Below are 17,374 nucleotides of genomic sequence, written 5' to 3'. Positions count from 1 at the left end.
CTACCAGGAATTGAACCCGGGCAGGACCTCTAGTGTGATACGGGCAAAGGGCAACGTATGTGTATGGGCACATTACTTAATACTACCAGGGGTCCGATTCTCACGCAATCAAAGTTCACTGATATAAAAAAAAATCACAGATATAAAAACATTAAATTTATGATGATCTTCTATTGCGTGAAAATCGCCCCCCTAGTACTAGTTGCTATACCCCAGCTGGTTGTTGTAGTATTCACAGACATTTATCTAGAAGACGTATTATATTAAGTAATAGTACCTACCTAGTTAACTGCCCGACCGAGGACCGGATCTATCGACTTGATGAATGAATGCGCAATAACCTAAGGCTAAAAAGTTAAAAAAATCGAAAATGTCAATGTCATTCTGACAGAAATGTTGAATCGAATCGCAAGTGTCGAGCGAGCAGAAAACGTGCGCATGCCTTGAAGTTATGAAGCTAAGTTTGTAATTTAGACTCTGAAATAATAGTTGCAAAATTCCGACAAATGGACGAATTAATCGTAGGAACATACGAAGGTTTCCTACTGGGATATTCAGTATACACCGAAAATTCGGTAAGTTCAATCGTTTCTTTTTTATGAATTCAATCAAGAAAACTGTCCTTACATGTTGTTTTTTATTTTAAAATGCAATTCTAGGTGCCTAAATTGAAGCAGTCCTTTGCTACACAATCTCACACAGCATCTGTGCGATGTGTGACCACTGGAGGAAAGTTTTTGGCATCTGGTGGTACTGATGACAAAGTCGTGGTAATAGATCTGAAGTCGCGCAAGGAACACACAGTCTTAATGAACCACGATGGTACTGTCAATACTGCTGCGTTCACACATAGTGGCACTCATCTATTAACCGGTGCTGATGATGGATCCATCATCGTGACTAGAACAGGAAACTGGCAAATTGAGAAAATATGGAAGAAAGCTCATGGAGGTAATTCATGTCATTATTTTGTTCAGTTTTTATATGATTATACAGAAAAAAAACCCTTTTCTCCTTATCTCTTTTAGCCTCATAGCTGAAGGACATGCTAAAATCCTTTTGTGTGATTTTATACTCTTCCTTTTGGAAGTAAATAAAATCACAACATGCTGACTATAAATTTAAAACTGGTTTTAACCTTTCAGTAAAAGTATGTACATATATTATTTATTTGGAGATCCTAAGTTTTCAAATGCTCCAAAAATATAATTTGAATACATAGTTCCCATATTGTGAAAACTGTACCATAGGCAGATTTCTACATTCTTGATTTTTCTCAATTGAATTACTTCAGGACAACCTGTGACTGTAATTGCTGTTCATCCATCAGACAAGCTCGCTCTGAGTATAGGAGGTGACAAGACTTTAAGGACATGGAATTTGATCAAGGGAAGGCCAGCATTCACTATTAATTTATCCAGCAAAGGTATAACAATGCCTACTGAAATCAAATTCTCACCTGGAGGTGACCGGTTTTCTTTAGTTTACCAGCAATGTGTAGATGTGTGGACAATTAGCAAAGCAGGAGTAGAAAAACATATCACCTGCAATTCCAAGCCAACTTCTGTTCAGTGGGTAACTGATGACAAAATGTTTGTTGGACTAGAAAATGGAAACATAATTTTATTGACTGTTTCTGATACCAAAGCCCAAACTTTCCAAGGACACAAACAGAGAGTGAAATGTCTCCATTATGAAAATGAAATGCTATATTCAGCATCTAGTGCAGGAGAACTGAAAATCTGGTCAGATGCTGATGACACCATTACAGAAATATGTTCAAACAATGCTGGCTGTAGGCTTACATGTGTTACACTGAACAGACAAAATCATTTGGTTAAAAAAGAAGAAAAGTCAGATGATGAACCAGACAAAGAAGCAGAAGAAAAAATAGCCAAAAGCAATAGTGAAGATTCAGATGATGAGCCAGCTGAAAAAGTAAAACTGCCACAGAAGAGGCAGCCTGGTGCATTTGTTAAAATAAGCTATGGAAGTGATGAGGAAGACAAGAAGGAAGAAACATCTCCTCCTAAAAAGAAATTCAAAAAAAGAAAACGGAATAAAAAGCTTAAAAACAAGAATAAAATAAATGAATAAAATTATATTTTTTGTTACTTCATCTTTTTTTCACTCCTATGTTAACAAGCCATCATACACCCTATTTGGTACAGGACAATCCAAAAGTCACCAAATTTGGTGCCTTCGACCTTTGGTGGTTCAACTGTGCTAGCCTTTCTAGGAAACTCCTTGTCTCCGCATTTAGGGTGAAGTCCGGCCACGTTCCGGTAAATAAGTTCTTATGATGCGCGTGACTCGGTCAGATTTATGTACTGTGTAACAAGGAGGAAGACTTGATATGTCTTGCTGGAATGTGGTCGATATTCTGCCCTACGCGATAGATTTTTGTCAAGTGCCCGCGTGTAATGGATTTCTGAACATAGTGTTGAGCGGTCCATTATCACAGTTGGTTATATAGTTTATATTAGAGATCCCCCATGAGGATGACATAGTCACACAAAGTGCACTTGAGCCTTGTACCAAAAATCTAGAAAAAAAAATCATACACCCTGGGAGAGCGACAATGTGACTCATCTATTTCTGCTTTCTAGGCCATGTTATTGAAGAATAGGTGAGGACCTGAGGTGACGTTGATAGGCTACCACAGATGGAACATTTATCTCCATCCTAGTTCAACAATGAGATGTGGTGACGCCACACATTCAATCATTTCAAAGACAGTCTCAGTTCTCAGTTAAATCGAAGACGTTTTTCTACAAATGATAATACTCCCACAATACGAAATACTTACTTGTTGTCCGCTCAAAAAGTAGCCTATATCATTCTCTCCTCTCCACGCTTCAAACTACCTCCACACAAGAAATTACATTAATTCCTCTGTTTTGAAGTGAAAGAAGGAACACACTTTCACATTTATAATTTTATAAAGTGAGTGGTTTTTTTGTCCAAATGTTTTATAATGTGGCTTAAAAGCTAAAATTGTTTATATAGGGATTTAATTGTCACTGAAAGGAAAATTTTATATGTATATAGCGATGAGGTATTCGTTTTCAGCTATGAATCATAGAGCAACCTTCAGTAAGAAAACTCGAATCTACACGGCAGATTATATTTTATCAATATCTCACATCATATACAAGATACCACACACAAAATAACAGTAAAAAACAATGTGATGCTTGACTTTGGTTTGTTTATTAAAATATAAATAAAAAATCTTTCTTAAACGCTCACCCAAATACATAAAAATAAGTAAGTTCATAACAAATTAATTTGGTCCCAAAATAAATATAAAATAATTTAAGGAAAATGTAAATTAAACAAAAATCAACAATATTAAATAAAAGTACTGTTCAATTTTGGCAATGGTTAATGGATTCTACTTACATTAAATGTTATTCTTAATCGAAATAAATATTGTAAATGTACAGTGTACACCAGTCATACATTGATTTCGAGCATTTCCCTAGTTCGTCCACTCATTTGAAAATATTTACATGGTACAGGGCAATAAAGAACCAGATATTCCATTCGCATGCACATAAGAAACACAGAATAACACTTAGATAAACCATATTTACGTGTTGCCTAAGGAAAACTACAAAGCATCTCTAAATCATAGAAAACCACACATTGAAACAATCAAGAATCATCAACTTACTGGAATGTATAATATTAAATAGTGCAGATAATGTAGATTGCATTTCATAAGACAACAGCTGCGACAATTACGGGGTAAATACTGTGACGCGGTGAAAGATACGATCTATACTCATACGTGAAATGAGATCACATGCTTTATCAAACTTTAATCGCTATTTTTTAAAGTACTAACTGACTGGCGATGCACAATCGTCCACATATTACACTAAGTACATTTTGTGCATTAAACCTCAAAAATAAATGCCAAAGTAACCAAAATCAATTTACATTGTATCATTATTACCGATCTAAAATAAATTATCGCATTATAATCTTGTCATTTAATACATAGCTGACAATAGTTACATGAAAGTTATATCCTATCTTACCAAGTATACGAAATTTTCTAAGAAAAATGTTAGGTGTTCTCCGACTCCCAAACAGCGTACAATTCATCTTATGACTAGATTGAGCCAGTGTTTTTCCAACAGTCCATCACTTCAAAATAGAACTTGAAGAAAAACTGACACAATTAATACAAAATATAGGAACAATCAAGAAATTACGAATTTTAACGAAATATAAGTTAAGAATACGGAATAAATAGGATTAGAATAGACAGTCTAGATAAATGAGTTCTACTTGACCTGTTCCATATTCACTTAAGTCTAATTTTCGATTAATATTATTCGTTTCTTCGTTCGAAGCAGCACTAATGTCACTATTCTCTAAGCTATAGTCAGATGGCACTATGTACGCTATCGGACACAGCTCACGTCGCCCCACGCCTCCTCAGCGGATCTCAGCATCAGTATTAACTTAGGACGTAACTACATCGCATAATCCGATAAGTATAGAAATTAAGAAAGGGACAGAATCCATGATATCAGTCTTAAGTGTAGTTTCTAATAAAAAAATAACGAGTGTCTTATGCACAAAACAAATAAGAAAATTTTAAAGTAGATGTACAATGTAGTCACAAGCAGGCGTCGATGTTTAAAAAAAAATCAAGAATCGACGTCGTCGCGCCCTAAGAAATCGCTTAGTATGACATGACCCGGACGGATCCACCAACCGTTGGAATTACGATATAATTATATAATTTCACTAGCAAACTAGAATAACTAGAGATTTTTAAAGAAATAAATATCCATAATGGCCGCTCGTTGTTTGAAAGAGGAAATGTTCGCAACTCGCACTTCGGACCCGCTCGTTCGAGGAGTATTACTTCTTCTTGGCTTTTTTCTCAGCTTTTTTGAGTGCTTTGAGGTGTTTCTCGTGCGCGGCGCGGAGCTCCTTGAGACGGCGCTTCATGCGGCGGCGGTCGTCGCCGCCCAGCCCCAGCAGCTTGAGGTCGGCGGAGCTCAGCGCCAGCAACAGCGCGCCGTCCACGCCGCGCGCCGCGAACGCGCCCGCGTGCCGCTCCAGGCCCTCGCCTAGGCTGGATACCCATTGCCACACCTGTCCGACAGTTGACATATTCATTTTAAAAACAATGTAATATTGTGTGGAAATTGACATAAGGAACAATTTTAGAGATGAAAAATATTGACGTGGAAAAATTATAGTTGTATGGATAGATAAAAGTAAAGTAGTCTTACATTAATAACATGGTATAAAGTGAATGAAGATGTTTTCGTACATGAGTAGCACATAAGGTACTTTTTATCCCTAATGCTCATGGGTTTGAAACCCCGGAACGTAATTTTAAAATATGTGTAACTGCTCATTAATAAAGTAAAAATAAATATGATAGTGACCTGCTGCTTAGTCCATTGGTTGACGCGCTGTTCGGGCTGCGGCGAGAGGCTGGCCTCGCTGACGGCGGCCGACAGCGGCTGCCACGGCACCTCGCCGGCGACTACGCAAGCCGGAGCTTTCTTCACTACAACCACATGCCACACTCAACGCCCGTCGCAAGCGAGCGCGCTGTCGCGCTTACAAGCGGTAATAAAACAAAGGAATAGGGCACGATTCGCTTAAGTATCCTCGAAAAATTACGTGACGTATTCGAATAGTTTGACGTGGAGGGAAGACGCTCAAGACGATTCACTTGCTTATTTTAATTATAGATGCGCACATTACGTTGTAAACGACTGCCGATGTAACAATATTTGGTCACTCTCCCACCTTGGGCGAATCGCACACGATGGTATTCGGATAAAGCATGAAGCATATTACAATACAATACTCTTTGTTGCACCAAAGGAAAGTGCAGAAATACATATTAAATTATTCTTTGTATTTAAATATAAGAATTAAAAATACATGTTATATTTCTTACATAAACTTGTAAATTGTTTCATGCTCTGCAACATTTAACTTTCATATAGACAGATAAAAAATGTAGCAAAAATTATTTTTATACATAGGTCGAATAGCCCAGCAATCGTTCCAAGCAAATTGTTTGCTTGCACGATGTCGTTGCAGAAAAGAAATAAGGAAATATGATAATTATGTACCAGATATTCTTTTTTAATAGACATAAAACTAAATATTGAAAACAGCCCGCCACCATTAGCACATAAAGCTCAAAATTAGTATGTTAAACATAAACACATATTAATGATTAGTATGCGCTGATTTGAAATAAATACTTGATCTTGAAATAAATACTTGATCACCAAACTATCAACGACACAGTCTGTATGTACAAACAATAAGGCCGGTCTGAGGTCTCACTCAGGATAATAAAGTAATAAATAATTCAAAATCAACAAAACTATTTTACAAAAGTCTGTAGCTATACCTTCTATAAAAAATACTACCTTTGCGAGAAGTATCATTCTTTCAGTTTACATCCATAATTAAACGGAGAGAGTAAGAAGTATCTGAAGATTATAATCACCTTTAAAATATCTTAAGTTATCCTAGGTACATGCAAAAGTACATGCATAAGTCCATGCAAGGGAGTGTGGGGAGATTTGGATGGTGTACTACAGAGTCTCGCCGGCCTGTTTGTGGGATTGTGAATCTCTTACATAAAGCGTTTTCGAGGTTTGGACAGACGAAGATATGCTGATAGAATCTATTTTACATGTATGCAAGATTATAGTGTAATTATTCCCTAATCGCATTCAGACGTTACATGTCCGCCTATCTTGAATTTATGAAACTACCAAATCAAACTTAAAATCCTATTGATGATTTTTCATCATTTAGAATACTCTTGTTAAGGCCGATTTACAAGCGAGTAAATGCCTATTTTGTTCCCGTTCTGCGGCAAGCCTGGGCTAGCTATTTGCTGGACAGTCAGATTGAGGATCTATCCTCAATCTGCTCATTCTAATGAGCAACGAACATTCGCTCGCTTGCTGTAAATGCACCTTAACGGGTATGATGCATATTATTTATAAGTTGTGGTTTAAAAATCTTAACACTCAATATTCATTAAAAAGCTAAACTTTAAACATGCTTTAAGTCAAAATATGTTACGTCTCGTTACAGATACAAAACATGTTTTAACTCAATAGCCCATCAATTTTTGAACTTTTTATGAACAAGAGGGTTAAGCGCTATTAGCGCTATATGCATATGTTTCGTTGTCCGTGGACCGACCTCTGGCGTTGGCCTCGCTGACGGCCTGGCGGATCTCGTCCACGAGGTCGTTGGTGAGCTGCACGGCGTCGGGCGCCGCCAGCCGCCGCTCGCGCTCCGCCAGCACCAGCTTCAGCTGCTCCGCCAGCGACGCCGGCGGACCTAGCCCACGCCACACCAAACTTACACCAAGAACCCATTGCTCCTAAATCCTCCGTCGTGTCGTTGCCGCTCCGTTGTTTTACATCAAAGACAAAGAAAACTAAAGATGACGTGCTAGCGTACCCAAATGAGAAATAAGATTTGAGAAATATCCTCGTAGTAGTTTACTGGGAGATAATGCTTTTGGAATTAATTTCGTAATTTGTTTATAAGTATAATTTTACACGTAGTTTCCGTAGTCGGAGTGCAGCGCGACGTAGCGACGGAGCAATGGGACCGGGACCTCAGCGGTGCTAACTAAGCGATATTATACGCGCAACATGAGTTTTTATTTTCGACCCGGTTGATTTAAGTAATTTTACAGTTCTTGCATAAACTCTTAATTTTACAGAATTTGCATACTAGAATTGACTTATAAGTTTGGCATTTTCGATCCATTGAAGATAAATTTCTAGGTCACACAGGTATGTGCCTAAAAGCCTAACTTTAAAATGTTTCACTGCTTATATCACCAGTTTATGAGTATAAACGAATTTGCATGAATTCAAGTAGGTACCTATGACATCGCGTCGTAATTACGTACTTATCGCTTAATTAGAACATGCTTTACATAACGCAAGAAAAGTTACTGAAAATCTAAACTTCTGATGATGAGCATATTAACTTATAAAGTAATATCAAAGAGTATTTTACTTTATTTGAATATTTTTTTGTATATAAAGAAAAGGCTTATATATAAATATAAGTGATATAATAGAATTCAGAAGTAGATATTCAGTTCCTCTCATTGTGTGTTAAGGATTTAATTCTTAATGGGTCACTACTCATCTTTCACCGACGTCACATAACTATGAGTGAATCACAAATCACTTGGGGACAAGAATTAATCACAAGGCAATAATGGTTATATCTATCAAGCTATGGTTTATCATTAGTGTGGCGTGTAACTGATGGTGTTTACATGTCGTCAGTTAAGGTCAATGCGACACGAAGCTTACTTTAATATGCAATAAGTGGTGATTGTCAAAGCGGTCGGAGAGGCAGTCCAAATTATTGAAAATTTTGGATATCTCTTATTTAAATTCTATGACATCATCGATCAAGCGTCACAATATACTTTTTATACTTCACGTCATTCAGTTATTAAGACTATACGGTGGTGGATTTCATTGGAAGTATGAAAAACAAACTAAATTTTTTCGCGAAAATAAGTGAAGCACCTATGTTGTATATTATAAATCGATATTCAATTGTTTCGAATTATATTATACATCACTGCATTTCGCGCTTTAGGATTTTAGTGTGCTAAGCCTTGTCGCTTGCCGCGGCTCGTGAATGGGCTACACACGCGCATACTAACGGCGTCAACGCATTGTTATTAATTTATTTATTTAGTTTTTACTAATAAGTTTGTTGGTAGCTCTTTCATCACATTAGACCAGATAAACAATCGACCAGCCTACAGCCTTATTTAGTCCATTGCGGCGTAGTGTACGGGTTGGTATGCTTTGTGGGTAAAGCTAGTGTAGTGTGAGGTTTGCGGACGTGTTATCACAATGCATGGTGTTAATGTCGGCAAGGCAGTTACCTGAGAGCGGGTGGTGTCTGTGGTCGCGGGAGTAGCCGTCGTCGGTGCCGCTGCCGACCGAGCTGCCGCAGCTCTGACGAGTGTCCCGCTGTTAAACCAGTCATAGTTAGAACGAACATGCAGACACTTGAAATTTAATGACAAGAATATATAGAGTTGTGCTCGAATAATATGATCTGTGGAAATGGATGACCGAAAGTTCTAGTAGCATACTTTTATTAATTTCTTTATGATGGTACCAACAAATAATATGATTCGAGTGAGCATATGCTGAAATGTTGTTAGGTATGAGACACAGATACATAATTAGTGGTACAAAGTGCGATTTTAGTCTTCGATTCGTCCGTGTATGCCCATGTATTTATTTTATTTTACCAAAATACATATCATGTATTTTGGTGGACCTAAATCCACAAAATACTAACCAAGAAAACTGCATTTGCCTACAAATAAATGAATATACTCGCAACTGGTTGTTACCAGTTACTTAGTAACGCAATATAAGCCTACTTTTGGTAGTAAATCCATTATACTTCCATTTACTAATATTATTGCAAAAGTCTGTACTGCTGTCTGTCACGCTTTCACGACTAAACCACTGGGCCGATTTGATTAAATTTGTACGTTATATTTAATAACTGCAATAGCTAGTAAATATTTAAGCGACTTACTGTGCTGTGTCCAGTATGGGGCGGCGCACCCGACGTAGACTCGCTAAGTGATTCGTCCGCTGAATCATTGTAGGAATCGTCGAGCCCGTCGTACTGGAAGTCGAACAGGGTTTATTATTAATGTCCATCACTGCATACAAAATATTATAGGGTGGAATGAGATGGCATGTAGACTTTAAAGGTTTATTCAGTGAAACTTGCGAAACAACGATATTATCCTGTCTAAATAAAAACATACAATGACTTTGTGAGTGGTCAGCATAGCCCGTTCTCACTCTTGTCTGTACCCATTTATTGGTTTTACTTGAGGCGAGCATAGGCCGTTCCCTCAAGCTAGGCCACTAGCTACAGTGTAACGGAAGTGAAGTGATCATGCTTGATCTTCTCGCCGGTGTCATGTCGGAGGTTGTATATATGCTTCCAATCGTAAACGCACTGTCTGCGAGGTCTAGGCTTGTTAGCTTCTGTAGTGAGTCGACTGACCGTAGTGCCATCTGTCTGTAGTGTTGTGAATCTTCTACGTGGCTGGTTTAGTCGACATTTTGCGGGCGTTTTCGTGGCGGGCGAGGTCGGTGCGCCACGTGTCCAGCTATATACTGACCGAGCTGGCGTTGCTGAGCGAGTGCGGGGAGTGCGGCGAGGAGTGCGGCGCGTGGTGGCGATGGCGGGCGAGGTCGGTGCGCCACGTGTCCAGCTATATACTGACCGAGCTGGCGTTGCTGAGCGAGTGCGGGGAGTGCGGCGAGGAGTGCGGCGCGTGGTGGCGATGGCGGGCGAGGTCGGTGCGCCACGTGTCCAGCTATATACTGACCGAGCTGGCGTTGCTGAGCGAGTGCGGGGAGTGCGGCGAGGAGTGCGGCGCGTGGTGGCGATGGCGGGCGAGGTCGGTGCGCCACGTGTCCAGCTATATACTGACCGAGCTGGCGTTGCTGAGCGAGTGCGGGGAGTGCGGCGAGGAGTGCGGCGCGTGGTGGCGATGGCGGGCGAGGTCGGTGCGCCACGTGTCCAGCTATATACTGACCGAGCTGGCGTTGCTGAGCGAGTGCGGGGAGTGCGGCGAGGAGTGCGGCGCGTGGTGGCGATGGCGGGCGAGGTCGGTGCGCCACGTGTCCAGCTATATACTGACCGAGCTGGCGTTGCTGAGCGAGTGCGGGGAGTGCGGCGAGGAGTGCGGCGCGTGGTGGCGATGGCGGGCGAGGTCGGTGCGCGCGCGCAGCAGCGACGTGTCCAGCAGCGCGCCGCGCGGCACGGCCGCGTCCAGCTCCCGCGACGCTACGGTCGACACAGACTCGCGCGACGCAGCCAGCGCTTGCTGCTGCTGCTGCTGCTGCTGCTGCGGCTGCGGCTGCGGCTCTGGGATTGATGACGTGCTGCAATCAATATTTATTCTTGTAATAAAAGCAATAAAAATAAACCCGCGTCCTCGTTCATACAAAGCGGCGCGACGCGTATATGTCAAAAGTATGGACTCGCAAAAACGCACTAGGTCTTTGATTGGTTAACCTAAATAAATAAACTTATCATAATACATGATTGCACTTACAGTTTTTCAGAGGGCGCGGTAACTGGCGGCGTAGTAGTAACTTGTGAAGTCACAATAGACGCTGACGTCACAGACGAAGATGTCACAGCGGGCGATGACGTCACTGCCGGCGAGTGATGTGTAGGCGTTGGAACTGCGTACGTCACGTGCACGTTGCTTGCGCTTACTACTGGCTGCTGCTGTCAAAGGAATAATAATCTAAATCGGCTACATTCATCAAAAACAAAAATTTATGGAGCTTGTATGACAGTGATGTGCTTTGACGACACAATTTGGAGTCCTATCCTATCATCTATGGGCCTTGGGCATGTATGCGGAATGTTTTAAAAATATTTATAACTCTAATTGTATGGTCTGTGCTGTATCCCATGTTTGATTTTAAATACAGACCTTATCGTATAGGGGATAAACGCTAATTTACCTTGACAGCATTGACGACAGTGGTAGTCACGTCGGTGTTAGCGTCAGTGGTGGCGGTGACGTCGCCGATGTCGGGCGCCTCTCGACGGCGATCAGATTTATCAACCTTCGCGTATTCGTCCTCCACGGGCGATAAATCTGAGAGATCGCTGTCGGAGCTCCACGGATCTATAAACAAATTATTTTTTTACAAATGGTCTGACGACTAAGGATACGCGAGCTTTGAAAAGAAAAAGTAGGAGCGCGGTCCCAGAGCTCCGACGCTCAATCAAAAGGCTAAGGAAGAAAATCAACTGGGATATTATTCATATAGATAAATTATTTTTTATTTATGTCTCTTCCTACAATTATTATTAAGAAGAAAGTTATATATTTGTTACTTCATTACGTCAAACAACTGGCCCAATCTTCATGGTATTAAGGTACCTCAGATACATACAAAATGAAATGAAAAGAAAATAAGTATATTGGCTGAACACAAACTGCGAAACAATAGGTATGTCGTAGATAAGGAATTCATAAATAATAAATGATCCCTATACATAAATTGATGTCGCAATGGTTGCAATTAGGGTCTTGCTCAGCATTTCTGCTGAGCGCACAGCGCACACAGGGTACTTTTATGCCGAAAGTACGCGTCCCGTAAGTTTTGTTCGAAAAGTCTATTGGTCAATGGTGCTTTATAGATGGCGCTACTGTGCATAAAATTAAAAACGTATATCTTTGAACAAATACAACTTTTGTATGAGGCCAAGGAATGGTGGATACCGTTGATGAGCAGCGGGTCGGGGTCGGGGCGGCGCGGCAGCGGCGGCGTCTCGCGGCGCGCCGACGGCTCGTGCGGCAGCATCACCGGCAGCCCCGCCTTCTTCTGCGTCTCCTGCGACACACACCAACCCGTATTACCTATCTAATATTTATCTGCGGTTCTGGGGTTTGTCGTTGTTTAGGATTCCGTAAGCTAAATGGCAAAAACGGAACCCTTATAGTTTCATCATGTCCGTATTTCACAGTCATTTTATTAGTTTTTTACTACTTAGAACTGACACAGCAACATGTTTGAGGGTCAGCGCTAAAACTCGCTAAAACGCGCTCGGGTACATCAAAAGCACTTATTAGTCGAATCAAAACAAAATAAATTTAAATCAATGATAATTAATTTTAATCCTCATTCATAAAAACCAACATCAGCGTCAATAGAAATCAATAACCAATCTTGTCTTGATGTAAACAACATACCAGCAGCAGCACTTCCAGCCTGGCGACGCGGTCGTGCAAGGCGGACAACGCACTGGCGTATTCCCTGTGAGCGTCTTTGAGAGTAGAACTCCACCACTCCTCCCGCGCCCGCACCAGCGCGCGAGTGCGACGCCACGAACGAAGAGCTCGACGCGCCTGGATTGTAATCGATTATTTTGTGAACTCATCGGCGCCCACCGAATTGATCGAAAGGTCCCAGGTTCGAATCCTGCTCATGCCACATGAGTTGGTATTCCAATCTGACTCATGTATAGTAGTTTTCATATACCACTTGCTTCCAGTGAAGGAAAACATCGTGAGAACACTGGTTGATTATTAACTTGTGTGTGAAATGGAGAAGCCATTAATATTGACAAGAAAGTTGTGTGTGTGTGTTTCATTTCACATTATTTACTGCTACTTATTTCAAACGAAATTTCTTCCAGCAGACCAATGAGAGAATTGAAAAAAGAGGCAGACAAGGGTGTTACAAACGTTTGTTAAGAGAAACATCAATAAAACTCTTTGTTTTTGCTTACCATAACAGTGTAACCTACCTTGTCGTACTTCCGCTGCGCGCGCTGCGCGGTGTGCGCGGCGGCGGTGACCGCTTGCCGCAGCTGGTCGTCGGGCGCGCGCGACGCGCACCACGCGTGCGCACGCGCACTGATCTCCTCCGCGCTGCCGCCGCCGGCCTCCATGCCCACCAGCTAACACAATACATTGCAATTTCATAAAGCATTTTACATTAGTCTAAATCGAAATAGACTAATTAACAATGGCGGCCTTAACGCTAAATCAATTTCTTATAGGCAAGAGCTCCCATAGCGATACATACACCATTGTCAACCGTGTCTACATCACGATGCGTAAAAGGCGTAACGTGTTTCTAACAACATTGACCCACATTATTATCATATCACAAAAACTGTACAAAAAGAACCAACCGCCGATAATGCTTTTTTATGCAAAACTAAAAAAGTCAACAAAAATAAATAATATAAAAATATTTCGCGAAACTTAAAAAACAAGGACAAAATTCTGGTTAATTCTAAATTTTGAGATTACAAATAGAGTTTTCAAGAACGTTGTCCAAATGGACGATCATAATGACCTCGTGCAGCAACGCCCGCAGCTCGTTGATGTCGGGATGCCGCGGCTGCGCGGGCGGCGGCTGCGCGGACTCGTCGTCTGAGGTTTGTTGGCGCCGCGCGCGCGACGCTCTGCAACAGTATTTTTTTAAATGGAATAAATCATCGTTTTTTGCTAAAGAAACAAGTATTTATATACAATCTTTGTGAATATCATTGAGTTTCAATAGGTCTGCATTGAATGCGCGTATTCAGAAAATACGTTAAAAGCAAAATCATTGACAATACGCGCAGACTCACAACTCACAAAAAACTTATTGTAAACTTTTTGTGAGTTGTGTGTTGTGTTGTGTGTTTAATTATTTTAAACAATAACCAAAATTACTCACAAGCGCATATTTCCTTCTTGTTGTGTATGTACTTTTAGCATGTGTATTTTGTACAATAAAAATATTACAAACAAAACAAATAAAAAGGAGTATAAAATTTGTAATTGACTCACCGTTCTTCCCTCTCCTTGTCAGCTATAAGCGACTGTCTGATGAGATGCGCCACTTCGCTGTTCTCAGGGTCCTTCTCCCGGCCGATGAGGAACTTCACGGGCCCCGACGTGTTGCGGAGGACCGACGCCGCGTATGCTTGTGTCACACCCACCTGGAAATTAACACGTTATTTCTATTACATATTTCTATTCCGACGTTGTTACAGGCGAAGCATTTTTTATGGTCTAAACTAGGCAGTAGTTCGTCCACGTAAATGTAATCTTTGTCTAAGCGTAATAATAGCAGTCTATAGCCCAATCACCACCTGATGATTCAACGATGTACTATTAATCTATTTAATTTTAAAGTCTCAAAGTTTCGAGCATCGCGACCCTTTGCATTACCCCGAAATGATCAAGTTTTGTGTTATATATTATTAGCCGTAAGTTTTGTTACCGTACTAAAAAATGAAAATAAATGTATTTCACTTACCAAACTCTTGCCATCCACCTCGATGATCTGGTCATTGACCTGTATCCGGCCGTCGCGCGCGGCCGCACCGCTCTCAGTGATCGTCTTCACGAAGATGCCCAGCTTCTCAAGACCCGCGTCTGCGCCTACGCCCATACCTGATAATATCAATGGATATCATTATTTCAGATGCTATAGAGATTTATAACTGGACAGTTCTACTGGAAAATGTTCGAAGGATGCCGAGAATAGGTTTCAGTCAAGTCAGATACTTTTTAATCTTGTCAAAAACAAAAAATATATGGAGATTATATGATATCTTGTGACGTTACAATTTTTAAGTCAAAATGTATTCCTAATAGACTTTGATTAGAACAAATAGTAAAACGCGTAATTTATAAAACTGATGAATTAAAGTGACATTTAATTATATTTGTATTGCATGAGAATCGTAGTCCAGGCTGGCAAATGTAGTACTGACCAATGATGGAGAGCCCTAGTCCGTCCTGGCCCTTGACGAGGTCGACGGGGAACACGTGCATCTTCTCCACTCTCTTCTCCAGCTCGTACTCGGCGGACGCGGCTACGGGGTCAACGTCCTCATTACGGCGGTCGTACTCGTTGATAGAGTGCGTCGAGAATACGCGCATCGGGCCCGTGCTGAACGAATTCAGTTTAAATATAAATATGGACAAATCACACAAATTTAGTTAAGCCAAATAATTTCGAGACTTGTGTTATGCGGTACTAACTCATTCAATAGCCACTTCATTTTGATCACAGAGAAATAAGAACAAACAAGTTAACAGTTATCTATGTACATACATCGACCGACGATGTCAAAAATTATAACAATTATTTTTTACTCAAACTATTCAATTTAATAGGCCATGTTTCGAAATCAACTATTTTACGGTGCCAACTTACTACTTTATTTTCATAGTTTTGAATGTTATATTATATCAAGAAATTATCAATATTATATGGTATCGGAATATATAAAAATCAATCAAATGAAACAAAATATAGTATAATTGTATACACACCTAAACTTAACTTTAGTGTTTTTCTTAACAAATACTGTAGGGTAATAGTCGTCGTCTTCATCTTCCTCAATCGGTGGTAGACCGGCCATCTGCAAATAAAACACCATTAATTACAATACATAATTTAACGGGAGCAGTGAGAAATATTTGCTAATTACTTTCTAATACGAGGCTATTAGGTAGGTACTGATAATGATGAAAAATCTAAGTGCTGTGTACTCGATTCTTGAATTACAGACTATACTGGTAAAGCTATGTACCCTCTTTCTTTCTCATTTTCACGTTTTCAGATTTCATTCGTGGTTGTGACGCCACGAAGGCCAGAGTCAACGTACAAAAAATACAGTTAAAGATTATGCTGTGACCGGCCGCCTACATGACATCAACTACCCATGGGAATGCTATTATTGCCTATCAGGTACACATGCTCCAATCAGCCAACATCCAGGGAAATATATGGAGTGGTCCTATTCTAGGGCGGATCCACACGACACATAAATATAGTCCTATGTACCTCAGTATAAAAATGTCCGTCTTCGAAGTAATGAATGCCATTTTCCTCTCCGAGCTCCCGGAGCGCGCGGGGCGGGTAGTAGTCGAACACTGTTTCTGATTCGGCACCGGGATCGGGCGCCGGCTGCGGTTCCGGTTCCAGATTCGGCTCCGCCTCGTGCGGCATCCGGCGATCGCCGCCCGCCATACCGTTGTCCGCTTCCAGCGAGACAAATTCGTAGCTTTCATCCACTGACTGCATACTGGAAATCGAATCGTTTGTCAGTTATTTACCAAATTCTTCCAGTTATTTTTACGATAAACATCTGGATCCTGAATTTAGTTAATTTATCTTCAAGAGTGTGGTCATACCTCTCGTACGAGAGTACGGACTGGTAGCTATCGTTGAGCGAGACTCCATTGTCGTGAGGCAGCGCGTGCGGCGACAACATAGCCACGATCTCCTGCGCTTGTTCGTCCGACAGCAGGGCTTCTTGCCTGTACCAACACAACACATACGTAAATACACCTTTATGAGTATTTAACAGAGAAAGATGAGACAATACACCAACGATGAACACCTGCCCCTTATTCATTAAAAAGTTAAATCATATTTTAAGCTAAAGTATGTTTAGTCTCGTTATGTCAATGTCAAAGATTGCGATGCCGGCTATATAATGTCGCCAAACAGTTCGGCAAACTTTAGAGGATTCAACTTCCATTGCTGGTTTTTTATCGCGGTAAATAAAAACTTTCATACAAACTAGGTACGCAATGTTCTTTATTCGCGTCGCGATTTGAGTTTGGCAATAGTGTGTAGTCGGCATAAAGTGAGATAGATTGTAGTAAAATGCATTTTAGCTTAAAGTAAGCTTTAACTATTTTATGAATAAAAGGGTTTATTGTTATTTCATAAAATTAAACATTAATAGCGCTATATGAGGTAATAGAAATAGCATAATAGAATACAGT

At 40.6% G+C, this 17,374-nt stretch overlaps 2 protein-coding genes across 8 annotated transcripts in view; one reads left to right on the top strand and one right to left on the bottom strand.

Annotated features, from left to right (window-relative positions):
* Window positions 1–386: 386 nt before the first annotated feature.
* On the top strand, window positions 387–2,114 carry LOC128673176 (p21-activated protein kinase-interacting protein 1-like). The gene is made up of 3 exons (XM_053750843.1): window positions 387–575; window positions 660–951; window positions 1,295–2,114. Exons 1-3 carry the CDS (start codon window positions 507–509, stop codon window positions 2,095–2,097), a joined length of 1,164 nt encoding a protein of 387 aa, XP_053606818.1. The 5' UTR covers window positions 387–506; the 3' UTR covers window positions 2,098–2,114.
* Window positions 2,115–3,113: 999 nt separating this feature from the next.
* Window positions 3,114–17,374, bottom strand: part of Spn (Spinophilin) — a 32,722-nt gene continuing 18,461 nt past the window's right edge. For 5 of the 7 annotated variants that reach the window (XM_053750191.2, XM_053750188.2, XM_053750190.2 and 2 more), the window contains 18 exons: window positions 16,775–16,900; window positions 16,425–16,665; window positions 15,911–15,999; window positions 15,346–15,524; window positions 14,886–15,022; window positions 14,414–14,565; window positions 13,935–14,043; window positions 13,378–13,530; window positions 12,821–12,976; window positions 12,350–12,461; window positions 11,583–11,749; window positions 11,162–11,340; window positions 10,745–10,988; window positions 9,619–9,711; window positions 8,948–9,035; window positions 7,219–7,359; window positions 5,421–5,545; window positions 3,114–5,121 (listed from right to left, as the gene is read on the bottom strand). In XM_053750191.2, the coding sequence (XP_053606166.1) occupies window positions 4,885–5,121; window positions 5,421–5,545; window positions 7,219–7,359; window positions 8,948–9,035; window positions 9,619–9,711; window positions 10,745–10,988; window positions 11,162–11,340; window positions 11,583–11,749; window positions 12,350–12,461; window positions 12,821–12,976; window positions 13,378–13,530; window positions 13,935–14,043; window positions 14,414–14,565; window positions 14,886–15,022; window positions 15,346–15,524; window positions 15,911–15,999; window positions 16,425–16,665; window positions 16,775–16,900 (2,728 nt within the window). In that variant the 3' untranslated portion in view covers window positions 3,114–4,884. The remainder of the gene's footprint in view (window positions 5,122–5,420; window positions 5,546–7,218; window positions 7,360–8,947; window positions 9,036–9,618; window positions 9,712–10,744; window positions 10,989–11,161; window positions 11,341–11,582; window positions 11,750–12,349; window positions 12,462–12,820; window positions 12,977–13,377; window positions 13,531–13,934; window positions 14,044–14,413; window positions 14,566–14,885; window positions 15,023–15,345; window positions 15,525–15,910; window positions 16,000–16,424; window positions 16,666–16,774; window positions 16,901–17,374) is intronic. The other 2 variants (XM_053750189.2, XM_053750192.2) reach the window with 2 other exon arrangements.

Source organism: Plodia interpunctella, chromosome 10 (assembly GCF_027563975.2).
Source record: "Plodia interpunctella isolate USDA-ARS_2022_Savannah chromosome 10, ilPloInte3.2, whole genome shotgun sequence".
NCBI classification, from domain to species: Eukaryota; Metazoa; Arthropoda; class Insecta; order Lepidoptera; family Pyralidae; genus Plodia; species Plodia interpunctella.
This window is presented reverse-complemented; position numbering and strand designations above follow the sequence as displayed.